The sequence below is a fragment of the Lates calcarifer genome, linkage group LG7_1 (genome assembly GCF_001640805.2).
Source record: "Lates calcarifer isolate ASB-BC8 linkage group LG7_1, TLL_Latcal_v3, whole genome shotgun sequence".
NCBI lineage: Eukaryota > Metazoa > Chordata > Actinopteri > Centropomidae > Lates > Lates calcarifer.
The window spans coordinates 9,887,379-9,913,770 of NC_066839.1; the positions used below are offsets into that span (position 1 = coordinate 9,887,379).

Sequence of the window (26,392 nt, forward strand, 5' to 3'; positions counted from 1 at the left end):
CACAAGTCTACCACATTGTTCTTGTCTCTGAGGATTTAGGTCAAAGCAGCAGCAGCAGTAACTGAACACCAGTTGCTGTGCTGTGATGTAACTCCAGGCTTCAGGCCAGTTGTTTCCTCCTGCCAAAACACTGTGTCACATGAAGCGTTTTCCCGCCTTTCGACCTATTTTGAGTGCAAACGCTGTCAGTTCCCAAGAGGTCTCACAAAGCACTGCTCCTGAAAAGGAAATGAGGTCAAACTGTAAGGAATTGGTCACTTCCTCATATGTGGCACATTCTTGTTGTCCACTGGTTTTCTATGGTGCTTTTGTTCAACTGGACATGATGTCATTCTCTGGACTTGAGTCTTTGGACTTTGGTTTTGCCTTTGACTCTCACAGAGAATACTGCTTACTGAAGGCAGGAGTTTGAAAGATTATTAATGGAAAGTAAGTGAGAGCATAAGTCATTTTTTGCCCTCATATTCTTTTATTTGAAGGATTTTTATATGCCTGAGGAGATTAAAGTATCCACTATTTCACATGAAAAAAACAGCTTATCCCCTTAATCATCTTGTGTCCATTTAGATTTCTGTATCCCAGCCCCATTTTACAAACCACTGCTGTAGGTCCCAACATACTGTATTAGCAACCATTCATCTCCACAGAAACAAAGGCTCTGAACACAACATGATAATCTCTAGAACAGCTGTGGTTCTGTAGCATAAGGATATTCAAATGACACCTTTCAGTCAAATGGAGAAGCTTTTTAAGTTTCATCAAGTGGAACAATGTGAAACTGAAGGAAGGAACTTGTACACTGTCGTATACACGCACTATACAAACAAAATTAGGACCCACTCATGAAAGAATTGCTCCACAGTGCTACTAGTGGTCAAAAACTCCACAGTGTACTATAAATCTGAATCTAAACCTATGCACATTGGCTTCTCTGGCCTTTAGATGGAGAAAGTTCGTTCTGTGTCCAAAGACCTCCACAGCCGTGTCCCAGACAGCACAGTGGAGAAGGCTGCCACAAGGACGGCACTTCAGAGCCTCCTAGAGTACCATGACTCCTTCAGCCAGGAGGTGGAGAGGGAGCAGTCCATCCTAGCCCTGCTTGGGCAACACACCCGCAGCCTCAGAGGGGAGGAGAAGGAGAAGGAGGTGACAGAGAAAAAGACAGAGAATGGACATGAGGAGACACCGTGCCTAGAGGAGATCAGAAGTATGCAGGAGCAATACGACAGGTGAGTGATCAAGTCCCTGTGGCTGCTCTTGCCAGCCAAAAACAGGATGTAACACATGACTTTATATGAAAAGAAAATGTGTATTAGTAGCTTTTATCAGGAGGAAATCACCATCACAGGAAAAGGACACAATTCAAATTTAGACTGAAATATTTTTGCTGTGTCTTGTCTAGTCTTGTGTTGCGGGTGCGGGCGAGCAGGGCTCAGGTACACCAGGAGTTGAGGGAGAGAGAGGAGGTTGAGAAGGAGCTGGGGTTGGTCAAAGGATGGATCCAAGACACTCGTGGCTTACTACTGAGTCCAACTGCAGACCTGGATTCACTACTCCAAGAGCTAGAGGTTGGTCACGACATGTACATACAGACACTCTAAATAAATAAATGCGTTATCATGTCATGTGACAGAAAAGACTGACGATCATCTGATATTTTGTGTGTTTTAGACTGCACACGGAGAGGTCATCAGCAGACGCCAAAGTGTGGAGCGCATGACAGAGCTGCAACAGTCTAAGTACCAGGACCTCCAGGCTGGTCTGCCCTCTGAGCTCAGCATGCAGCTGGCTGAAGTGGCTCTGGCTCTGGGCTCCGCTGAAGACCAGGTGACCTCTCCTGGCTACGGTTTAACATTTTATTAAATGTGGTAGCTTTATTAAGTAGTTGGGGCTGTCACATAGGTGTTGAGTAGGTTTGTAATGAAATGTTATGCATAAATGACCAGACACTGGGGACTATAAAGCATCGTTTAGAATAAACAAGGTTAAAATAATCAAAGTATTTCCTGGTGTGTAAGGCTTATGTTAAAGTGAGGTACGTAAAGTGAATTGTTATTTCTGCCCTATGCTTTAGGTCCAGGCGAGGGAGAGGGAGGTGCAGCAGACCAGGGATGTGAAAGAGGACTTCAGCTCTCGACTCCAGGACATCGAGGCAAAGCTGAAGACCATTGCTCTGAAACTGGAAGACAAGAGTGCCGACCTGGCGGAGGCCAAAGAAGACACCAAAGTAATCAGCTAGACAGACTGACTAATTAACAAGCAATTAACCCCTGTTAAATTGGCTATTCATTTTGCAGATGTTGAGGTTAATGAGTGTGTTAGAGTTGGAATGGCATGAACTGAATCCTGCCATCAACAGTGACCCACTTTTGAGAGGAGTATTCCAGATGGGAGTCTGAGCCCCTTCCCTCCTGTTCTCCTTCTTGTCGCCCCAACTTTGTTTCTTCTTTCACTCCTCTGCCCATCTGCAGACCCTCAAAGCTTGTGTAGTTAAAGGAATAGTTTGTAATTTTTGAACTATTCCGCTCACCAGCACCTCTAAAGCTCTCTAATTAATCACAAATCTCCTGTGGAACCACAACTTGTCGCCTTTACACTTTGGTTTTTGTACAGATTACAGGTGTTTAGTGATCTTTAGAGATGCTGGCAGGCAGATTGTGTTACCTTTTTAGTTTTACCCCGCTCCTAACCTCCCCTTTTTCGTTAATCTTTCTCCACTTCTCCTTTCTCCTCCCTTTTTGCTTCACCCTCTTACCTCTCCTCTCCAGGCTCTTTGTGAGGAGTGTGAGTCCTGTTGTCGCTCTCTGGCAGAGTTAGGAGTAGCAGTGCAAGAGTTTGGTGAGCAGAACCCTCTGCTGTGTAAGCAGCTGGGCGACGCTGTGAGCAAACTGACAGAGGTGCAGCGCCACACCACACAGCAGGTCCAGGACAGAGCCAACAGACTGAAGAAGGTTTGATGTCCATTCAGTTTACTAAGACAAAGACAAGTTTCCAGTATTGTGGCCAATATCAGGTGATTCTGGTATCTCACTCATTTACCTTATGCACAAAATCTTCTGTTGTTTTGGCCTTTGTCTCTCACTTGTGAGCAGGCAGAAAGACAGGTGGAGGAGTATCAGGGTATGAAGGCGTTCATTTTGGGCTGGACAGAAAAAGCAGAAGCTCTGGTTACTGGTAATATCATCTGGAGCTCTGCTTCCCAGCTGCAGGAGCAAATTCGAGCACATCAGGTGAGTCTTAATGAGTCACAGACCAGAGAGTGTGAATGGCTTTAAATTGTCTTAAAGCTGCTGTTTTCCTGCGCAAAATATTGGGTCTACAGTTTATATTTATTGTTCCACAAAAATAAATACTGCTATTTCCCCTATTTACCTATTAAATTTGAAGATACTCCACAAATTTGCAGCTAATTAGGCTCACAGACTTGTTTGATTTCCAGTGAAATGTCATGTACTGTATTGTGTCTTGGCCAGACTTAATTAGTATAATTGCTTGATTTAAAAAAAAAAAGGCTCCTCTCTTTGACTTGTAATTTATGTTCCTATGGTGACAGGCGTTACTGCGGGAGTGTCGTGGTCTCCATGGTGACTTGGAGGCCATGGGGGAGAGGGAGGGGCAGCTGGGGGAGGTGTTGCAGATAGAGGGGTGGAGCCAGCAGGTGAAACACCTCAGCAGATGTACGGAGGAGCTGCAGCAAGCCGCCAAAACTCGCCTCCAGAGTCTGCAGGATGCGGCAAAGGTAAATGACATTTGCTTTCAAGTGAGCATTACAGGAATTAGATATGAATAACACTTCACCTCAGAACCATTTTAGATCACTGTGATCAAATTATCGTCATTAATTAAAATTCTCAAGAGCTGCAGCTACATTTCATAAATCCAAGACACATCCTTTCAGAGTGAGTCAAATACATCAGAACCACAACCCAACAGTGCCCCCTTATGGTCTCTGACCTACTACTACGCCATCATGAAGGAATGAGCTGTTTTAGTTTGTGCAGCAGTGATCTGTTACACTAATCTGATTGCCATACAGCTGGTACCCAGATGACAGTCTGCTGCTGATGGTTGCCTATAACATCGCATGTTGGAAATCTGTTCACAATTCCTTGTAGGTCTAGACTGCAGACGTAGCACAAGTTTTAATAGCAGTGACTGGTGATTTAATTTTCTTTCACATGATACATTTAGGTCAATTAAAAATTGCAGATGAAGAGCTTTGTTTTAAAGGCATACCAAGCTTCTATTCACAAGTCAAAGGAAGAATATTTTTGCAGACTGGTGTGATTTAAAGATCTATAGACTAGAAACAGGTCCACATCAGAGGTTATAGTTTTTGAAAATCTTTCATTTCTACCTCCTTTGTATAGAAGCTACATTATATATTGATGATACATTCTACACCATAAGCTGCTCCTACCCCCACATGTGCTTTCCTTTGATTTATTTGCTCTGCCTGTGTCTGTCTTCAGGACATGCTGCGTCTGGAGGCAGAGGTAAAGAGCCTCCATGCAGCTGTGGACCAGATCCAGGTCACACTTGCCTCCCCTGACCTCAACAGGCTCAGCCTCAGAGAGCAGCTCATACAGAGACAGGTAGACACACATTTTAAAATGCTTTCTATCTGTTCAGCTTGCAGAATGCACATACACAGTATCACACAGCCCTTAATTCCTCCTCTCTCTCCAACATCCCCCTTCATTTCCCTCATAAGCGTCTGCTGGTGGAAATGGAGAGCTTCAAGCAGCAGGTGGCGGCCGTACAGCAGTGTCAGAGCGCCCTCCGGCTACCAGAGGAGGTAGTGGCCAGTCTGCCTATCTGCCGCACCGCTCAGTCTCTGCAGCAAGAGGCCAGCCAACTGCAGCACACCACCATCCAGCAGTGCAACATCCTGCAGGTAGAGGCAGTCCTCATATCACGAACACTGTTGATTAGTTATCACATATTAAATCAAAGTTAATATAAATAACAGAGCTGAGAGCTGTATTTCTGTTAAAGCATTTAACTAATGAATACAATAGAAGGTAATGCTTTTCTATATTTCATTATTTTCATCAGTCTTTGTCCCCAAATTGCTTCCTAATCTGTCAAGTTACAAACTGTAGACCCGAAAATCCTCAGTAGTAAGTAGTAGACATTTGCCTCTGAGCAGCTGAACTAAACAGAAAATCACCTGTTTCCGTGTGAGAGGAGTTGCGTAGTTTTGAACTTTGTCACTTGCTGAAGTGGATGGTCTGCATTCTGTTGTAGTGTCCCAACAGGCCTCTTTAGGAATGTCTGTGTTTTCTTTTAGCCCCCATCAGACCAGCATTATCCTCAGATCCTTTGGCTCTAGGGTGACTTTGCTTTTAAGCTCATTGTAGTGAAGATTAGCTGTTAGCGGAAAAAAAACAACTGACCTTCAGAGACTGTCTGGAGGACACACACTTAAAGCATCTTAGTATTTTTTCCTGGAAGATTTGAATGAATCTTTGCTCACGGTGTTCTGGCTCAGGGTCATATTTGAGATAGAGTGCTTGTATACATATTCATATCTTAAACTCAGTAACCACAATATGTGTTATGAGTGTTATCATGGAAATGTAGCATACACAAACTAAAGTTATGAAAATCATTTTTTAAGATGATTTTACAAAAAAATGTCACCTCAGCCTTACCTTGATCTGCTTCCTCTTTGCCAGGAGGCTGTGGTGCAGTATGAGCAGTATGAACAGGAAGTGAAGAACCTCCAGAGATTAATAGAAGAGGCCCATCGCATCATTCAGGACCGACCCGTCTCCACCAATAACATACAGGAACTTCAGGCTCAAATACACCACCATGAGGTGAGAGAGGACACGCACTTTGAAATAAAAGCATTTGCATTACAGCCATACTATATGTGATTTTAGAACATGTCATTCCATAACTAATTAGCAGCCTAATTAGCAGCCTCCACAAGATTTTGGAACCTGGCTGCAGGGATTTTCTCCCATTCATGTATAAATACTATGCTCCACACAAGTGGAACAATCTGCAGAAGCTTGTAAAACTTGACAAGTTAATCCCTTTTAATTAATTTAAATCCCTTTAGACTGACACAGAGCAGTGTGAATGCATGTGTTTTCTTTGAATTGATGTTGTCCCTTAAATTGTTTGTTGTATAATTAGTTCATGCACAGTAACTTTCATCTGCTTTTATTGCTCTCAATGGCCCTCCTTTGTTAAAGTAAAGGTTACAATGAATAAATAGTATTGTTAGGCAGTGAGGACTGGCTCACAGTCTGCGTTTTAGCTCATCCCAGAGGTGTTAGATGAGGTCAGGCTGTATAGGTAAGTCATATTCCTCAAGACCAGACTCAGAAAGCCATTTTTACATGGACTTGACTTTGTCATGTTGAAACAGGAAACAAGAAAGTGCCTTCCCCAAACTGTCAACTCAGAATACACTATTGTTAAATATATCATTGCGATCTGTAGCTTTTCCTTTAATTGAAGCTGAGAGGCTGAGCCTGAAACATAAACAACAGGCCCAGACCAAAAACACACTTGTGGCCATAGAGTTAACCTTTTGTATTTATAGGTCTTTATTGGCTGAAATAGTCTTTACAGACAGAATGCACAGCATGACCTAAAGAGCTTCAGAGGTTTTGCTGTAGATGATCAAACCAGAATCTTAAACAAACCAAGATAACAGTTCTTTTAGATCTCCTATAGTATTCTACTTCTCCTTTACTCAAAGGGCTCTTTGTTTGACATTTAAGAGAATTCATTTGCTCGATGAATTCAGCGGCTTTTCTAATGAGGTCATCTTTTTTCAACATCAAAGAGATAAGAGTCAGAATAGACAACTTGAGTCATTGCACATTTCCTATACTTGAAGGAGTATAAAAAGCAAAAAAAGAGAAGTTGAGGCAGCAGGAAATATACTGTATATGTTAAAGCAGTTGTGGGCAGACCTGATGGTTGAAACAGACTGTGCATTAGTCATTTTGTCATTCAGCCGTTAGAGTAGTTGTAGGTGTCATCAGTTCAAGGTCACTTTTTTTGCACTTTTACTGTTTGCAGTCATTGTTCAGTGTGGATATTTTTTTTTCTAATGTCTAGACTCAAAATGCAGACACCAGCCAATTAATCAATGTTTTGAAAACTATCAGAAAACCCAGAATAAACATCACATTCTGGGAGAATATTGTGTTGTGACTCAACAAGCCCATCTCACGCACACAACTCCTTTATCTGATGGTGCATGTAAATATCATCTGAATAGATTTCTGTTTGATGCAGCGTAGGTGATAGGAGGGTTTTCACCTGCATTATTTCAGCCCTGTGCTTTCTGTTGCAGCCTTATTTTGCTGAGGAAGTGTGTTTGATCTCCTGTGTGGAGAGAGATCGAGAAGGAGGGGGTGTGGGGGGGTAGAGGCAAAAACCCGCAGAGAAACGGATCAAATCTCCCCATAGGCAACACAATTTTTATTACATTTTAAATTATCTGTGTGATTCTGGTAGATTTTATCTACTTCCGATCCTTGGCAGGGAACACGTGAGATTTTCCTGTCGCTGCAATCTCACTGTTGGCTTGACATGGCACTGTGTTTATGTCTGAGTTTGATCTCTAAGCTGAGCAGATAGCTGTGACTCCACCAACCCAGTTAGTCACATGACCTGATTATCAGTGCATTGACCATCTGCGGGACAGAGGGAGTAGAAAGAGGGAGGAGGGAAGGAGGAGCTGGACCCGGCCTGCTGGCTCATACCATAGCTGTAATTTGACACCATCTCTGTCATTCTTCCCCCATAAACACTCCCTCTCTCCTTGCAGCTCTCTTTTGTTGAGAGGAATCTTCCTCCGGGATTGGTGGAGAAGGGAAGCGGGCAGGCAGAGGAAGGGGGGGTGCAGGCAGTGAGATCACTTCCTGTTTTTTTCCTTATCATTTGTGTATGTGTAGGAGAGGGATTTTGAACTATTTCTGCAAGGGTCTCTCTCTCTCAACCAAACATCCTGTCTGCTGGCTTCACCACCGATCCGAGTCACCCGCCTCTGTCCCGCTCTGATTGGCTCAGAAATACAGAGGAGAGAGAGACTGAGAAAAAAAGAGAGAGAGAGAGTAGCAGCGATATTCTCTTTCTACACTTACACACTGAAGCCGAAAAGCGAGACCGGGGAGAGAAGAGAATGCGTCTGCTCTACTTACTCCTCTCATACCGGCACCACATTCAACGCTGAACCAACTCAGCTACTCCCTTTTTTTCAGGATCTTACTTAACCAGGAACTATTGATCTTCCATTGTGGACTGAACCACACTCTCCTGACCCTGGGGGCGGTGGTGTTTTCTGTTTTGGGGGGATGTTTTGACAGGAGCTGGCCCAGAAGATCCGTGGCTACCAGGAGCAGATCGCCTCGCTCCACTCCAAGTGCAAGATGCTGACGGTGAAGGCCAAACACGCCACCATGCTGCTGACAGTCAGCGAGGTGGAGGGCCTCTCAGACGGCATGGATGAGCTGAGTGATGAGGAGCTGCCCAGTGCCGTGGCAACCGCCACTGCCGCCGCCACCAAGCAGCTTCCAGCACACCCCTCTGTCGTCATGGTGAGTGGCAAAGCCTTTTTTGGAGACATACACAAGACACACAGAGACTCACACATGTACATACTGCATGGCTATATGCCTGTCTGGCCCATATTTGTGTGTGTGTTTGCATGTGTAGCCTCTGTCTCCCTGTCTGTCCTGACTACTAGTTCTCAAAGTGAAATACAGGGGTCCCCATGGATCCTTTTTGGGGTCTGTAGAGGGTGGATACAGATCATTTCACAATAGTATAATTAGCTAAAAGTTATCCCAAATTAGAAGAAACCTGAGACTGACAGTTATGATTATAGGTTTAACTCTCTGATTTCCCCAGGAACAGTGTACAAACTTATATCAGTACAATTCAAGGCCAAGTTAACAACAGAATAAAAATCCTCCAATATATGGGCCATTGGGATGGCATTTTGCCTATAGTGGGATACATGTGCATCTATACAGCGGTCCATGATAGGTAAATATAAAATAATTCCAGGTTCAAAAGAGTTTTTTCCCCTCTTATCATCCTCTTTCTCTGCCTCTCTTTCTTTCTGCCTGATTTTTGTATTGCACAAAAATAGCCGGCTTTCTCTCTTATCTTCCCTTCACCTAAAGTGTTACTATTCTGGCAGTCTCCTCTTGTGTATTACTGCACTCATACTGTGCTGTGTCACTTCATTTTGCTTCATATTAGCCTGAATCTGTCTGCCTGCTACTACACTGTGTCCATCTTCAGCTTGATCATTCATTTTTCTTCAGTGTTTGCACATAAAAAAATACCGCCTCACTGCCTTCTTTTCCTGTCTCTCTCTCTTTGTGGCTCTCAGTCTGATTCAGATTTCTTGCCTTGTTACTGCTGTTTGTGGTGTGTTCAGTCTCAGCAGGCCAGGAAACAGGATATTACTGCATGTGTGTGTGTGTGAGCAGAGCATGATAACATTTTGTGTATGACATAAATAGGTTGCTGGGACTGCTGATATCCTTGATTTGTTATTGTTCACTATAGTTAAAACAGTGGCAGAACTGTTCAGTTTCTAACTAATCTCACAATGTAAAGTCACTGAGTTTCCCACACATGCCGTTGTGTTTACGCTCCTGCGTTGCTTTGTGTTGCATCATAAAGCCCGGGAAAAAAAGTTCTCAGAATGTAACAAGGTCCCGAGTCAGTCGGCCAAGTTCTGCATTAACTGGCAAAAAGCAGCCCAGTAGGAATTGGCTCACATTTCAGCTGTGCCTCTCTACTGAAGCATGCAGGCACACAGACAACTGTGCTACTTCTGTCACAGCTGCTGCTGCTGCTGTGGATGTATTCAGTAGTCTCACTCTCTGTTAGCTATGCCATACATAAGTTATGTTTTGTGCAAGGTATTAATACTCTGGGGGGTTTCCATTAGACTTCACCTTCTTACTGTTTTTTTATGTAGAACACACCTGTAGTGTAATTTTTGATTGTACTCATGCATCAGACTGTATTAGTGGTTCATTTCTAGCTCTTTAAGAGGAATATTCCAGGTAAAACATAGCTTTAATATCTATGAAAAGTTTCAAACTTGTCTGAGACATGGATACTGTCTGGATGCCTCAAGGGAAATGTGTCTGTGACGGGAAGGAAATTACTGTGGTTCTGAAACTGCAACTCTACAGTATGCATGAATCTGTGTGTGGTGTGAGTAATCACTGTATGAGTGAGTTCGACTTCCTGGCCATTCCTTTCCTCTGATGTATCCTGTAAAAAATCCTAGTGGCTCATTCATCGCCAGTGGAATCCAGTGTTTGTCGATTAGCACAGAGCAATGCTACACTGAATTATGTCTCTTTACTGCTGAGCTATGGCAGCATGTGTGCTGTGGTTGCAGTGTTTTTTGTTAACAGCAGTAATGTGATCTAATGGGTCTCCTCTTCGTGTTATTTGATTACTCACTGTCTAATTAATCAGCAGTGTGCTCACTGTAATCTGCCTAACCTGCACTCCCCCATTAATTTTTATGATCTCTCTTCTTTTCTCTCGTCGTTTTTCTCTCTCTGTCTCCTCTCTCCTTTTATCTGCCTGTTTTCTGTTCGCTCGCCCTCCTCCTTTACCTCTACCTGCTTCTTTGATGTGTGTGTTTGATGTGCGGTGCGTTTGTGTGGTCAGATGACAGCCGGCCGCTGCCACACACTCCTCTCCCCTGTGACGGAGGAGTCAGGGGAGGAGGGCACCAACAGCGAGGTCTCCTCTCCCCCTGCCTGCCGCTCCCCCTCCCCAGGGGCTAACGCTGATGCTCCTCTTAACCAGGTACTGCAAACCCCCCCCCTTCACCCTGCCCCAGTAACCTCCCAAACCCTCCAGCATTACCTGACCTGGCCTCCCGCCTCACCTCCACTGTCCATTTTACATGTTAAACCTCAAATTCCCTGTCTATCATCACAAAAAACTTCCACCTCAATCTGTCTGTCTCAATATGTCACACCAGATATTACTGTTTTCCATTGTAAATGCATCTGGAGTCAATTGCGACTAAATAACTTGTGAAAATGGACATGATAACTCTGCCACCCAGTCCCATCCCATCGCCACCACCTGACCAAACCATGACCTCCCCGTTTTCACCACTGTCGACACAAAGGATGTTTAAAACATCTGGAGAGTTGCTGTGCTACCCCTGCTTTCCCTCTTTATCAGCATTATGTTTGCAGATTTACTTTGCTGAAGACAGTTTGTTTGCCACTTGCTTTTTCGCTGAGATCAGAATGAGTGTGTCATTTTCTAAATATAACTAAGTTACTTTAAAATAGCTTTTGTATGTGTAATCTGTTACTTAAAATAATGCTGCAGTGAAACAGCAGCACTTTGTTGTGGGTGTAACAGCAAAGGTCGTGCTTGTTGTGTAGTTATTATTGTGAAATTTCAATGTAGGACTTCTGTCTTGTGATGTGTCAGTGTTGAAAGAAGACAAAAGTCAGTGAGGTCAAAGGCAGAGTGTGGAGCAGCTACAAAGTCATAGACGGAAAATATCATGGGAGAGTGAGAGTTTAAACTAATCTCATGAGATGAGAACCAGATGCTGCTGTGAAAACATCCACAAAGAACAAAACAGATATAAAACACAAATCATAGGTAGTGTTTACAACTTTTACATTTTGGTCCATACTGGTCCTGTAGAAGTATTTGAGCTTGTAGGCTGATCCTGATCCATCCTGGAGTATGATAACCAAGAGCTACCATAACCATTCACTCTGTGCCCTGTGAATTTCAATAAGAGAATTAGAACAGATTAATGGTCATTTTTTCAAATGCCAATATAAGGTATTACTAAGTACTCCATGTGTGTAAATTTAATTGTTGACAGCATGTTTGAGGACATAAGGACACATCAGAACCAGCACATCTCTTCAGTAAACCTGAAAACCACTGTGGCAAGTGTGTACTGCTGATACATTCAAAGACTGATAAAACTTACTCTGACTGTGTCACAGGGTCGAGGCACCTTAAGCCGAGCTCCCCTCCAGGAGCTGTATGACCCCTCCATGGAGACCAGCGCTGCCAACCTGGACGACCTGCAGAGATCCTGGGAAACGCTCAAGAATGTGGTACGTCACATCATCGGCTAAAATAAAATGAATGAAATCAAATATAAAATCACTACTAAGCTGTGTTTTCCTTATTTATTCTGTACAGTAAATGCAGTACGTCATATCCACAAAGTTTCCTTTAACAAACCAAAATATAGAACTGGGCCAGTTAAATAAAAGCGGCTGCAGTTGCCCATTCTATAATTCAAAGTTGTCTGTCTTATTGTTGATGTTTTGAATCTCACAAACTGATTGTGGATTGTGTATTTGTAGCAGCACGGCACTCGTGCCAAAGCTGGAACTGACACAAATAGAGGCAATTCTACAGCTGACTTTTATCCCAGCTCTTCCTCTCCAGCTGCCGTCTCATTTTTGCCACCATTCATTTCTTTCTTTCTGTCTTTCTTTCCCCCCAACCCCGCCATCTCCCACCACAGATCAGCGAGAAGCAGAAGAGTCTGTATGAGGCTCTGGAGCGGCAGCAGCACTATCAGGAGTCCCTCCAGTCCATTTCCACCAAGATGGAGTCCATCGAGGGGGCGCTTAATGAGGGCCTGGAGCCCAACAAGAGCCCCGAGAGCCAGATGGCTGCACATCAGGTGAGTGAGAGGGAGAGAGGACAGAGAGGACTGGGAATATTGGGAAGTTGTTTGTGTGGGGGGTTAGAGAAAAGAGAGGAGGAGTGGAGTCCAATAAAGTAGTGTTACATGTGAAAATATGTGTAAATTATAAGGCAGAAAGGAGACATCTCCTGGGGAAATGACAGAAATGATTAAAAAAAAGAAACAAGGCTGCTCAGGGAGAACAGAGAATGATTGAGGGGTTTAATATTGCACCAGCCTGTGCAATGGTTGCACAGACTGCGTGGCACTGTTCTCCGTCGCTATGCCAACTTCACAGCCACGGCCGATACAGTTCCTTTTTGTAACACCACTGCCAGGCAGTTTGGACAAACCCTCCGCTGCCACTCTCTCGCCATCTTCTTTTCATTCTCTTCTTCCTCTCCTTCAACAATTTTTCAACAAACTGTTTATTTTACTTCTCACACTTTTCTGATCTCTGTCATTCTAGGCTCTGATGGATGAGATCCTGATGCTGCAGGATGAGATTGGTGAGTTACAGACATGTTTCTCTGAGGAGCTGGCAGACAGCGACAGCGATGGGGAGCCTGGTGACCAACTGGCGCTCCAGTCAACTCTTACTGTGCTGGGAGAGAGGATGGCCACCATTCGAATGAAGGCTTCAGGAAAAAGGCAGCTACTGGAGGTGGGAGCCCGGACACTTGAAAAGATCACATTCACACACTTTTACTTCTCCAATATACCAGTGACAACCATCATTTTGCATTGACTTCTGCAGGAGAAACTGAGCGAGCAGCTAGAGGAGCAGCGTCAGGAACAGGCGCTACAGCGTTACCACAGCGAGGCTGAGGAGCTCGACCACTGGCTGCTCAGCACTCGTGCCACTCTCAGCTCTGCACTTCAGCCCCAAAATGAAGACATGGACATGGAGGAGCAGCTCATCGACTGTCAGGTGAGATATCATCAAGCTGACTGACCAGCTGATGGAAAGATTTTGAGATTTGGTTTATTTAGATTCCAGAGGATGACAATGTTTCCTTGGTAGATGGCTGCTTGTCGCTATCCTGATATGTGCAGATTCTTTCAAGTTTTCCTCAACTGACACAGTCAAGGAAAACTTTTGAATTCGTACCGCTGCCCCGTATGAAAGTCTATGTTATGTTGTTCTATCAAGAGGGAGCTATCAAAGGCTAAAGTGAAATATCTGGCTGCATCACTGTTCCAGAAATAGAGCCTGTCCTTGGATTCATTCCCTTGGTATTATATTACTGTTACTATTTCAGTCACACATTAAAGTGTTCAGTTCATCCCTAAAAACAAGAAGAAATTTATTGAAATGTCACTGAATATGGGACTCTTTGAAAACACAACAGACTGTGAGCCCACTAATGTCCAGGAAACACTTTTTCAGGATAAGGACACTGGGATTAGGATTAGGGTCTGACTCTGTGTCCCTCTGTGATCACCGTCCTTACTAAGTCCTCAAACATTCCTCCACCAGCCTCAGTTTTCTGCCCCCACTCATCCTGTTTCTATGGTAACGTCACATTTATCTGTGGGGTAATTACAATCTATGGCTAAGCGCTGGTAGCCTCAGCCTGATGCATTATATGTCCTTGAGAAGGTTTTATTCAGGTTTTTGATGTAGTAAATTATTTTCATATTTCAGTGATTTTGATCACTAACTGACATCTGACTAATAATATTAATTATAAATAGTATTAGTTAGCATTAATTTTAGATTAGTTAGCTACAATCTTAAACTGACTAAAAAATAAGTGTTTTTTGTGAAAATATGTGACCTGAACTCTTCAGGACCAGAACTGATGCAAATACATGTTTAAACATTCATCCTATGATACAGTGTAATTGGCCTGTCAGCAGTAATAATGCTAGCTCTGTGGCTCAGGCAAAAGAAATCAGTGTTTAAAGTGTGTGTGTTTGTAGCAGCTGGGAGACAGTAAGCTGATTACAGCTCACATATGGCTCCTGTCGAGCTCAGGTCTAAAGGTCCGGCCCATGTGGATCCTCATCTCCAGGGGGGTAAAAAGCGCAGATTATTACAATATAGATCCACAGGAAAGGACGCAATGAGAGCAAGAATATGAAGTTTAGAGAGGTGAGGTGAGGAAGGGAAAACACTGATGTGGAGCTATTCAGGCAGGGAGAGAGCAAAAACCAGGAATGAACAGAAGAGGAAGATTATGAAATATAAAAGGCTTTTGTTAGATAATGATTAAAGTGATTTTGCTTTTAAATATTGTATCAGAATGTGGTTTCTGCGCCAGGATAGTTAGAATAGATAGATAATAGTTGGGATAGTTGGATTACTGCGCTTTTGTTTGGCTGATTTAACTGTTAGCTGTTGTTAACTATTTGCTATACAATCACAGTCTGTTCATTTCAACACTTACACAATACAAGAAAGTCACTGCACTGTAAACAGCTTAAAAACCACTTAAGCATAGTCTCGCATGGATCAGTGCTTAATCAAATACTTTGCTGAGTCTAAACTTTTCGGGCCGTGCATTGTATTTCTGCACATAGCAAACCCCACCCATCTTTGAAGGTGTGTCAATCAGAGCAAAACCTAAAAAGCTTTTTGATTCTGGGCCAGAAGAGAGGAAGAGAATGACTTAAGGAGGCTTTTTGTGGTGAGAAAGTGTAGAGAGAACAAGAGTTTCTTCACCTTCCCTTCAAATGACACAGTGACAACTCTGAATAGAAGGAAAAGAGTTTTATGAGGCTCTCTGCATTGTTGTGTAAAACTCTCTGTGGAGAATTACCCAGGGCTCTTGTAGCCCTATGTGAATAAAGGGGACACAACCTTAATCCCCCTCTTTCCCACTTCTATACAATTCTACTACTTTTCACACAGTCTGGACGAGGAAAGGGAGGATCCCTTTTACCCTTGTTTCTATTCTAAAGATATGTAGGAGGAGGGTGATAGAAGTCTGTGGAAAAGAATTTGAAGGGAAACATATAGTAAGCTTGAAAAAGAGTTTTAGAACTGATGAAATAGTGACAGGGTCTAAAGAGGAGAGAGACAAGGAGAGGATAAGTACACTACTGAAGAATGCTGAATGTATACAGTGCATGCAATGAAGAACACACTAAACCACTTGAGCTCTATTCAGTGTGGCACAAAGAATCTGTTGCACACTTTAATGATGTCGGCATATTTCAAGTAACTACACAAGAATGATGTAGATTTTTGTCTTTCCATGTGAACTCCTAAAGCAGATTATGCAAACAATTAGGATTATGCGATGGTAATTTAAGATTTTAGATTTGTTTATAATCAACCAAAAATGAAACTGAAAGTGATGTGAAAGGTCTACTCCTAAGTTTAAAAAAAACTGTTTCTGAGCTTGCATTGTGCTCCTGCCTTTGCAGAACATGCTGTTTGAGATCGAGCAGAAGGTGTCGTATCTATCGGAGCTGTCCGTCCACAGTGAGAGTTTGCTGCTGGAGGGCCGGGCCGAGACCAAGGGAGAGGCGGAGCAACTCACCCTCAAACTGCACTCGCTCAAAGACAGCCTCCTGGAGCTGCAGCAGATGCTGCAGGACAAACAGGTTGACATACAGGTGAGAGGTGGCGAGTATTCTGCTTCCCCCCACCATCTATGTTCTTGTCCTCTCTTGTTCAGTGACCCCCCACCCCCTGCATTCCCACATGTTTTTCCATTTCCAAGCTTCTCCTTCCTCCCTGGCTCTGTGTCAGTTTTGTTGTGTTGTACTGCATTATGTTTCATTGGTTACAGCATCAATGGTAGTATTGTGCAAACACTAAAGGTCATGTATGCTCCTTCATAAAAGTCCACTGTTTTTCACTACAACAGCAAGAACAACAAGAGCCTGTGTGTCTCACAATGGGCTCTTAGACACCAGACAAAAGGATGCTACCTCATCACATGTTTAACACTAAATGTACTGCATCAGGTGTGTTTCTGATGACACAACAGTTAGAGCTGTTTGCTTTGTGGTTTATGTGCCATTTGAGAAAAAAATGAATTTTCCTAAAACAAAAGGATCCATGCTGACCATACCAGCATGCTCTTGTAATAAATAGTGACATTCCTAAGCCATGTGATCAGTCTAAAATGCAAAGAAACTACAGTAGCTGTCTGCGCTAATGACATGAACATGATAAAATAGTTATAGTTTGTGTATGAACCTGGACTCAGATGGAACTGCTTTCAAGCTTTATCACCAAATCCTGTCCATTTCTTTTTTTTAAGGCTTTTGAACATGAAGTGTTAAAGTCCCTCTGTCTTTCTTCCAGGGTTCATTACAGGAGCAGGAGGACAGCGAGCCAGACTCATCTCTGTCCCAGAGTCCTAATGTCCAGGATTGGCTGTCTCAGGCCCGTTCAACACGCACACAGCAACACCACGACAACCTGCTCCGACAGAGGGTGAGAGGAATCTGAACATTAATATGCTTTTTATGATTATGGACCACTCTCAACTTCTGATTGCCTGGACTACCATGTGCCTTTCACTTTCAGACTAAATCAGTTTAATTAGTTGTACTGTTATGCAAAACATTCTTGCAAGATGCAAACAGAAAAGTTCATTCATTCATTATCTATAACACTTATTCTTAGGGGTTGTGGGGGAGTCAATCCCAATGAACACTAGGCAAGAGGCAGGATACACCTTGGACAAATCAACAGTCCAAACAGAGAAGTTGATACCTTTTATAGTTAGATCTAATATAAGTCCTATATTTTCTAGGAGCTGCAGGAGCAAGTAGCTGAACAGAGGAGGCTGCTGAAGTCTGTCGCAAGTGTCGGGGAAGAGTTACTCAGTCAACAGACCACACCCAATGGAGACAGGTACTTTTCCACCTCTCTTTAGTCTTCTCAGACTTACTTTGTTATCCCATCCACAGAATGAGCAAATGTTACAAAAAGCTGAGTAATCATTTAATTACGTAAGAACTTGTTGGTACAACAACAAAATCCAGGGACCAGATATTAGTCTGTTATGACAACAAACCTGTCTTCCTCCCACAGTGAGGTGTCCATCCCAGGGGGAGTGTTGCTGGAGACAGAGACCATGTCTCCTTTGGACCATCTGAGACAACGCTGGGAAAACCTGAATAAAGATCAGAGCACAAAGCTGCAGCTCTCCCTGAACTCCCTGGAGCACGACCAACTTAGTCCGGTACAGATACCATGCATATTATGGATTTAAGAATTTGTGGTTTGCTGCATCAAATTATGCAACATTTGTTTGAGTTGTTTTAAGGTACTTTTTCTTCTTCTCAAGTAATTTCACACTCTCACTGACCCTCATATGTCCCATACGTCACTTCTGTGTGCAGGTCCTCCACCGGTCTCGTCTGTCCAGTCCCAGTATGGTGTTCAGAGGTGAGTCTGGCAGCCAGGACTCTCAGTCTCCCAGAGCTTTGTTTGAGACATGCAGCCAGACTCTGGAAAGAATTGCCCAAGAGGTGATGTATAAATTTTAATCTCTGTTTACAGTTTTCTAGGCTCTTCTGTATCTTTAATAAATAATGTCTTCAGTGTTGTGAATGAATATAATTCATTCCTCCTCACAGGCAGTGGGCGGTGACAGTAAACTGGCTGTGTCTTTTGGGGCGACAGTCCAGCAGGACTTGTATGCTGCAGTTTCAGCAGCCTCCTCCTGGTTGGATGCTGCTGAGAATCAGCTGCTCTCTGGTCCTGTGCTGCTGTCTGAGGATACAGAGACACAACTCGCTAATCTTGAGGTGAGTGGAAACAAACACACTAATCAGTTTAGTTTGCTCTTACAGAAATATAAAACTAACATAGAAATCACAGCAAAAAGTGAATGTACTAAATGTTCTAAACTTACTAAAACTCTGGACAGAATATACTTGCTGTGTCACTGACCTCAACTCCTCTGTTCAGGGTCTGAGTAAACAGCTGAAGGAGATGACAAGGGAGGTGAACCAGTGTAGAGATCTGCTGGGTGGAGGAGCAGGCCGGCTCTGTGGAGGAGAGGAGCAAGCTCTGATGGAGGACACTCTGGAGGGCCTGCAGGAGAGGATGGGCCTGCTGGACTCCACCCTGGAGCAGCACTGCGACGGCATGAGGGACAGGCTGCAGGAACACTCAACCTTCCAGGTGTCAAAGTTAGATTGTTGCATTTTCAGTCTTGTAAATGATAGGGCTGCCTGCATCACTGATGGGTATCAGTATTTTTTTTTTTTTTTTTAACCCTTTTAACGTTGTTTTTGTTGTCTTTTCCAGAATGAACTGAGGATGCTGTTCACAGCTCTGAGTGAAAGTAAACACCAGTTGCTGCAAAAGATGGCTGGGACTGCAGACAGACCTGCATCCAAACAGATAGAGGTATGACACCAGCCAAGAGCAAATACATAAAAAATTGAAAGTGTATTTAACACTTACTGCATCTAAACTTAAAAGGACTCCTGAGACAACATTTCCACTGAATGTTGTTCTTTTGTAGGCATTATCGGAGGTGGAGGACAGTCTGAGGGAGTTTGAGCAGAAAGTGACTGAGCTGAAGAGCAGAGCAGAAGGACTCCAATCTGAACAAATCTCCAACCAGGAACTACTCAAACTACAGGTAATATCAAACTCAATGAGGAGTTTGTTTCATTTTCTCTTATACTGTTGTCATAAGCTGTGGGGTGCATGGTGTCCCTAAGGTCATAACCTCCCAGCACTCTTATATTTAATGACTGACATATTGTTGGTTTTGTGTAGGATGCTTATGAGGAGCTGGTGCTGATGGTGGGCACCAGACGTAGCAGCCTGAACCACGGCTTGTCTCTCAAGGCTCAGTATGAGGCTGCACTTCATGACCTCACGGACCTGGTGGACACAGCTCAAGACAAGATGGCTGCCGACCAGAAGATGACAGTGGCCTCTGTCATAGAGGTCCAGATGTTACTGGACAAACACAAAGTATCGGAGGGTGGCGAAATGAAGTAGTATACATTTTAATCACTGAACTGTCGTTGTCAGTGTTTTCTTTCCTTTCTAACATCATGTTTCAAATATGTTTTCTTCTGCTCCAGGAGTTCTTTCAGGGTCTAGAGTGTCATATGATCCTCACACAGACATTTTACAGTAAAGTGTCTGGTCTGGTGGCACAGAGGGAAAGCCAGGCCCTGGAGGAGACTATGGCTTTGGCCCACAGTGTGCTCAAACAGGCCCACAGGAGGGGCGTGGAGCTGGAGGGCATACTGGAGGTGGGAATCAGTGATTAAGAGGAGGAAGGGGAGACAATAATATATTTTTTAAGAATAAAATAACACACTATCCTTTCTCCCCTCTCTCTCTGATAGTCATGGAGCAGACTTGTGGAAGACTACCAAGCTCTGTGTAGACAGCTAGAAGCTGTGGAGTGTAGCATCCCCACTGTTGGTCTAGTAGAAGAGACAGAGGATAGGCTCACTGAAAGGATCAGTCTCTACCAGGTGAGCAACTTTATACAGAGTAATCACTCATAGATCCACAAATAAATCTATATATTGATCATTTATTATTTATTATTTATTTATTTGTCTTTCCCTTTGCCCTCTAGCGTCTGAAGGCCAGCCTGACGGAGCATCAGCCCCAGCTGTACCAGGTTCTGGAGGAGGGCAAGAAGCTTCTTCTGTCTGTTGGCTGTTCAGACTTAGAGAATCAGCTGACTCAACTGGGAGAACACTGGCTCTCCTCCACAACCAAGGTCAACAAGGAGCTGCACCGTCTGGACTCGACGCTCAAACACTGGAGCAGGTCAGGCTCTGTCAGTAGTCTGAGTTCCTCCAAATCTTTCACAATCTGTCAGAACTAAATTAAAATATATCTTTATGTGGATATAATTTTCAGGTACCAGAGTGAGTCGGCAGAGTTGAGCCACTGGTTGCAATCAGCTCTGGACCGGCTTGAGTTCTGGACAACCCAGTCAGTTACAGTGCCTCAGGAGCTGGAGACTGTCAGAGACCACCTCTATGCCTTCCTGGTTAGTTAGGTTATCACATCAGCAGCAAACCTGACGATAATATCCATACACAGTGTTCAGATCATTTTAATAAATGTACAGTTAAAATCCAAATTCTCTTAACTTCTGTTTCTGGTAGGAGTTTTCCAAGGAGGTGGATGCTAAGTCATCTTTGCGTTCTTCTGTGCTAAGCACGGGCAACCAGCTCCTGCGGTTGAAAAGAGTAGATACAGCTGGTCTGAGGACAGCGCTCGGCCAAATCGACACTCAGTGGGCTGAGCTGCTGACTCGTATTCCTGTCGTACAAGAGAAGCTACACCAGGTATGAGAACAGCAGCTGTTAGACTCGAATGATTTTCGTTTGGTAACAGCATTGACCTGACATAGTTGATGATGCTGTATTTTGGCTGTTTGTACCCTCAGTTGCAGATGGAGAAAGCTGGCATCACGGCACGCCATCACAGAGCTGATGAGCTGGATCTCTCTCATGGAGAACATCATAGACGAGGACCAGGACAAGTTTATGGGAGCTGTAGGCTCTGAGGTGGTCCAGAACTTCTTGCAGAAGTATAAGGTACAAAACTGCAAAATAACGTGATATGATATACATCAAAACATTTATTAACAGACCTCACCTCTCTGTGACTCCTCTTTTCTCATCCTCATCACAGTCTCACAATGTCTCACTTGTATTTCACAGGGTTTCCGCATTGATCTGACCTGTAAGCAGCTGACTGTGGACTTTGTTAACCAGTCTGTGCTGCAGATCAGCAGTCAGGATGTAGAGGGAAAGCGCAGTGACAAAACAGACTTTGCTGAGAAGCTGGGAGCTATGAACAGAAGATGGCAGATACTGCAGGGGCTCATCACTGAAAAGGTAATGTTTCAGTTAGACTGTTTTATTCTTGTATTCATAGTTTGCCATTTCAGAGTTGTTAAACTATTGTGTTAAATTGTTTGTGCCTTAGATTCAGCTATTGGAAGGACTTTTGGAAGGTTGGTTAGAGCATGAAAATGGAGTCCAGGCCCTGAAAACCTGGCTCACACTACAGGAGGAGAAACTGAAGAAGCGACACAGGATAGAGGATGTAGCATCGGTGCAAAATGCACTTAAAGACTGTCAGGTAGGGATGCAGCAATTCTATGAATCCCACACATATTTTTCAGTTTTTATAAACTCTTATTTCTTTCTATAATAAATTGTGTCGTTGTCATAGGAGTTGGAAGAGTTAGTGAAGGAAAAAGAGAAGGATCTAGAGAAAGCAGAGGAACGGGGAAATGCTCTCATTCAGGATAAGAAAGGAGCAGCCTGCTCTGTTGTCAAGGAGACCCTCAAAGGGCTAAACCAGTCCTGGGCTCATTTGGACCACATGGTGAGCTTCCTAGATCCTTTAACCTTGTGGTTGTTGCCTAAATTTTGTTTCATATGTCTTAAAGCATGACTCTTAACACATTTTGTCTCCCATCCTCTTAATCAGATAAGTCAGATGAAGGTTAGTCTGCGGTCAGTGCTGGAGCAGTGGACGCTGTACCGGCGAGCTTCAGAGGAGATTAATGGTTACCTGATGGAGGGGAGGTACTCTGTGTCCAGGCTGTGCCTCCTCAACGGCTCTCTAGAGGCAGTGCAGCAGCAGGTGGAGAGTCTGGAGGTGAGGAGAGGAAAAAATAGGAAAATGGCACAACCCTAAAAAACTTTTTAAAAGTTGATGCACAAAGTCATCCTTGAGGTGATCCTCAGTGACGTCTCCTTAAAATTTGTCAACACTGAAGATGAAAGTAATTATTTTGTGAATGTTTTAAAGAACCTGCAGGAGGAGATGGATAAACAAGAGAGCAGTCTGAGGAAATTTGGCTCTGTAACACACCAGCTACTGACAGAGTGTCACCCAGTCTGTGGCTGAAACACTCAACAGAGCCCTCCGGGATGTCAACATTAGGTATGGTTAACAAAAACATATCTCTCAGTGACTTTAAAATCAAATTGCAGCTGTAATCCTTAACGTTAACTGGATGCAGACCTGATCTTCAAATGTAACATCTTTCTTTTTCTCTGTTGTAGGTGGAACCGCCTACTAGAGCAGATCTCAGAGCAGCTGAGGAGCAGTAAGGTCTTGCTGGGACTGTGGCAGCGCTACAGAACATTATACAGCCAGTGTGTGACGGCAGTCCAGAAACAGGAAGAACACGCTGATCGCCTGCTGAAGAGCGCCACTGACAGGGAGATCACAGAAGAGGAGAGCAGTGCCTGGATAAAGGACTGCAATGTGAGTAAAGATGGGACAATTGTTGGCCTCTTATATGATTGTCTCAACATTTTTTCAGTCTTTTGTAGTTATGCATTTTTCCTCAACGTGTAAGTGAATCCTGAAACCCCCACCCCCCCAGTCTCCTTTGGTTCCTAAGATCTTGTGAATAAGCTCTGGAACGTCTTGTCAGCTCCCTATGAGGATTCACAAAGCCTCCATCCACTCTGCAGAACACCAAAATGCACTCTGTTCCTTTATCTGTTTGAATGTAGACTCGCAGCACAATCTAACAAAAGCCTTTTGAGTGTGAGACTGCATTGGAAGAGACAGGCCCCTGATTTACACTACAGGGGTCTCCTGCTATCATGCTGGGGCTTGTAGGGCTGTGCTGGGCGATGTCTAGAGACACACTTTCTTAATACTGTAAGCAGACCGACAGTTATTTAGACTGAGGATCACTGATGCAAACTGTTGTTAGACACTAAGTGGTTAGGAAATCAGTGTTCCTTATGGCTTACCAAAACCCACAGAACACACAGCCCTTGTTTTACTAATCCCAAATGTAGTTAGGAAAATGTGATTTTGATTACCTCAGCAAAAGGATTGAATCATTCTCTTTGGGTTTGGAAAAAAAGCACCAGGTTTTGATAAATCTAACCCTTTTAAAACCCCACTGGATTAACAGTAAAATATAGAAAATGTGACAGTTTTAAACCCAAAGCATTTTGTATATGTAAGTTTTTCTGACACACACATAAATGCCTTCTGTGCAGAGGCATTCAGTGACTGTGTTCCTAACTTGCCTCTCTGTTGTAGATGTGCCTTAGTGACCAGGCCTCAGTGCAGGAGTCTCTCCAGCAGCTGCAGGCTTTAGGGGAACAGCTGAAGAGCCAAGTCGATGCCTCCTCCTCTGCAGCCCTCCAGTCAGACCACCTGTCACTCACACATCGTCTGGCAACACTGGAGCACGCCCTTCACAGGCAGCAGGACATATTGCAGGTAAGATTGGAGGGACTGGTGAGCATTTCCTCTCATGATTGGTACACCATCATTTCAGTATTCTCTCTCTTATTTCTTGTTTTTCTCACTCTGTCTGTCTGGCTGTTTCCAGTCTGGATCCCAGGCCTGTGAAGGTTTCAGAGAGCAGTTGGAAACATTGATACGTAAGGCTGAGGAGGCTGAAGAGGTGCTGAAGGAGCCTGACTCTGTCGGCTCACCAGAACTCACTGTGGTTCAGACACGTATGGAAAAACTGAAGGTACAAAAAAATGCTGCTGTCCTGGCTGTTGTTTGAACATCACATGCTTTTTCACCAAAAAGACTGGGCGTGAAAATGTCTGAAAATGTATTCCCAGGTTCACCTGTTGAAGTTGAGCAGTCTTTCTCCAGACCTAGAGCGGGTTAACGAGTTGGTGTACAGACTACCGGTCAGTGACAGAGATGTTAAACAGCTGCAGAGTCTCAACAGAGCCTGGGCCGCTCACTGCGCTCACCTCACTGAGAGGTTCAGGTACCTAAACTCTTCATATTTCCCTTGTTTGTAGAAGCACTGTGAATTTAAATCAGTCAGTGACCACCATACTGCAAGTCAAATTCTCATCCAAAATAAGTAAAAGAAACTATATTTTTGAAATAGAATTCTATAATATTTTTGTTTGTTTGTGAAATTTGAAACTGGCATCTTTGCTCCGAGTGACCTTCCTCTGTCCCTCTCCAGTAAACTGCAGGCAGTGTTGCTCCAGCATCAGAGTTTTCTCCAGAAGTGTGAGGCCTGGATGGACTTCCTGTCTCAGACTGAACAGAAATTGGCTGCTGAGATCTCAGGCAACTACCAGAGTCTGCTGGAGCAGCAGAGAGACCATGAGGTCAGAGAAGCATTAAAAGTACATGTGCACTAATGTCTGTCCATGTATGTTCAGGGTCATTCTTAATATATATGAATGTACTTGCAGCTGTTCCAGGCAGAAATGTTTAGCAGGCAGCAGATTCTTTACTCCATCATTAGTGATGGCCATCGTATGTTGGACCAGGGACAAGTGGATGATAGGTAAACAAATAAACACAAATCCCATTAACAATTTTAATTGTCTCAGTTGTGAGCTGCATGCATATTTTTCTCACTTATATCTCACTAACAGAGAAGACTTCAGTGTGAAGCTGGCCTTGCTGAGCAATCAGTGGCAATGCGTAGTGAGGCGGGCTCAGCAACGAAGAGGTATTATTGATAGTCTGGTCCGCCAGTGGCTTAACTACCGGGAGATGGCAGAGAAGCTGATACGATGGCTCCAGGAAGTGACCCATGATCCAGATGTTCATCAGCCAGGAGAAGCAGTGGCCCTGCAGCAGGCCAGAAACCTCTTAGATCAGATACAGGTAGGTTACTATGCTATGAAAGGCCTCCTTCACTTCACATGTGACCTTCAAATTTCAAATCTCCTCTGAAGTTTGTTTATCTAAAATATTCATGCTTTATTATTTCAGCTAATCAACATTCTAATTAAAATTAGTTTCAGGCACTTTATATGGCAGGTTGATTAGATTGGGAGTTGGTTCAATGACTGACACCTCCACTTCACCCTGAACTAATTGGTTTCTCATAATACTTGTTTACATACTTTATAAGGTCACTGAAAGGGGACTTTGAGCCTGATTAAATACTGCAGAGCCTCAGTTTTTCAAGTCTTTACAGACATATTGTTCATCCTGTTTCAAACTACTCACTCTGCTGCTTGTCACTCTTCAAACTTGATCATAAACAAAACAGTTAAATCATAATTAACCACTACATTAACCTGTACTAACAAACCCCGACCCCTTCTCCAACCTTAGACTCCCTTAGTTAACCTCTACCCCCGCTGCCATGTGTCTCTGTCTGCACTCCTACAGCTGAGGGAGCGAGTTCTCCAGAGGCAGCAGGGAGGCTACATCCTCACCGTGGAGGCCGGCAGGAGCCTGCTGCTGTCGGCCGACGCCAGGGCCGAGTCCACCCTGCAGACAGAGCTGATGGAGATTCAGGAGAGGTGGAGGCACGCCCACCACCGCCTGGACCAGCAGAGGAGGGAGCTGCACGGCCTGCTCAAGGTCAGACAAAACTACGCCTGGAGTAATATTGAAGTTTCATTCATACTTCTCTTACCATGGCCTCATTTTCTCTATTAACCACAGCTATATAGCGACATAACATAAAGACTTTTATTGTGATAAATTTAGGTGGATATGCTTACCATTATACTAAATACACGACTATCAACATTATAAGTACTTTGTAGTGGCTTTTTGTAAGGTTATTGATTATTATTGATCAAACAAAGCTGTTTTATGGGACATGTTTAACTCTTGCAGGTATGCAGAGTCATTTGAGCACAGTCTGCATTCCAGACTAAGCTGTGTCTCTAACATGCTGCAGGTGCCTATGAAGGGTACTGAAGGGCATTAGCCCATCTGAGCCTTTAACGCTGTTTGTACGTGCAGGACAGTGAAACCAGGTTATCATATGAATTATGCAGCCCTGAGAAGTA

General features: G+C 43.7%; 1 protein-coding gene across 1 annotated transcript in view; it reads left to right on the plus strand.

Annotated features, from left to right (window-relative positions):
• Positions 1–26,392, plus strand: part of syne1a (spectrin repeat containing, nuclear envelope 1a) — a 116,622-nt gene that overhangs the window by 72,370 nt on the left and 17,860 nt on the right. The window contains 46 exon segments of the mRNA XM_051071859.1: positions 943–1,229; positions 1,403–1,568; positions 1,672–1,827; positions 2,075–2,227; positions 2,769–2,951; positions 3,093–3,230; positions 3,554–3,739; positions 4,473–4,595; positions 4,715–4,897; positions 5,682–5,825; positions 8,340–8,570; positions 10,681–10,821; positions 12,003–12,116; positions 12,536–12,697; positions 13,170–13,364; positions 13,458–13,631; positions 16,076–16,267; positions 16,965–17,096; positions 17,419–17,519; positions 17,700–17,850; positions 18,011–18,139; positions 18,248–18,418; positions 18,582–18,797; positions 18,924–19,025; positions 19,144–19,263; positions 19,404–19,604; positions 19,718–19,891; positions 19,988–20,119; positions 20,227–20,423; positions 20,517–20,649; positions 20,768–20,961; positions 21,064–21,202; positions 21,329–21,505; positions 21,597–21,752; positions 21,846–22,001; positions 22,107–22,277; positions 22,431–22,517; positions 22,519–22,565; positions 22,688–22,892; positions 23,691–23,873; positions 23,986–24,132; positions 24,230–24,384; positions 24,592–24,739; positions 24,827–24,921; positions 25,013–25,247; positions 25,704–25,955. Coding sequence (XP_050927816.1) covers positions 943–1,229; positions 1,403–1,568; positions 1,672–1,827; positions 2,075–2,227; positions 2,769–2,951; positions 3,093–3,230; positions 3,554–3,739; positions 4,473–4,595; positions 4,715–4,897; positions 5,682–5,825; positions 8,340–8,570; positions 10,681–10,821; positions 12,003–12,116; positions 12,536–12,697; positions 13,170–13,364; positions 13,458–13,631; positions 16,076–16,267; positions 16,965–17,096; positions 17,419–17,519; positions 17,700–17,850; positions 18,011–18,139; positions 18,248–18,418; positions 18,582–18,797; positions 18,924–19,025; positions 19,144–19,263; positions 19,404–19,604; positions 19,718–19,891; positions 19,988–20,119; positions 20,227–20,423; positions 20,517–20,649; positions 20,768–20,961; positions 21,064–21,202; positions 21,329–21,505; positions 21,597–21,752; positions 21,846–22,001; positions 22,107–22,277; positions 22,431–22,517; positions 22,519–22,565; positions 22,688–22,892; positions 23,691–23,873; positions 23,986–24,132; positions 24,230–24,384; positions 24,592–24,739; positions 24,827–24,921; positions 25,013–25,247; positions 25,704–25,955 — 7,434 coding nt within the window.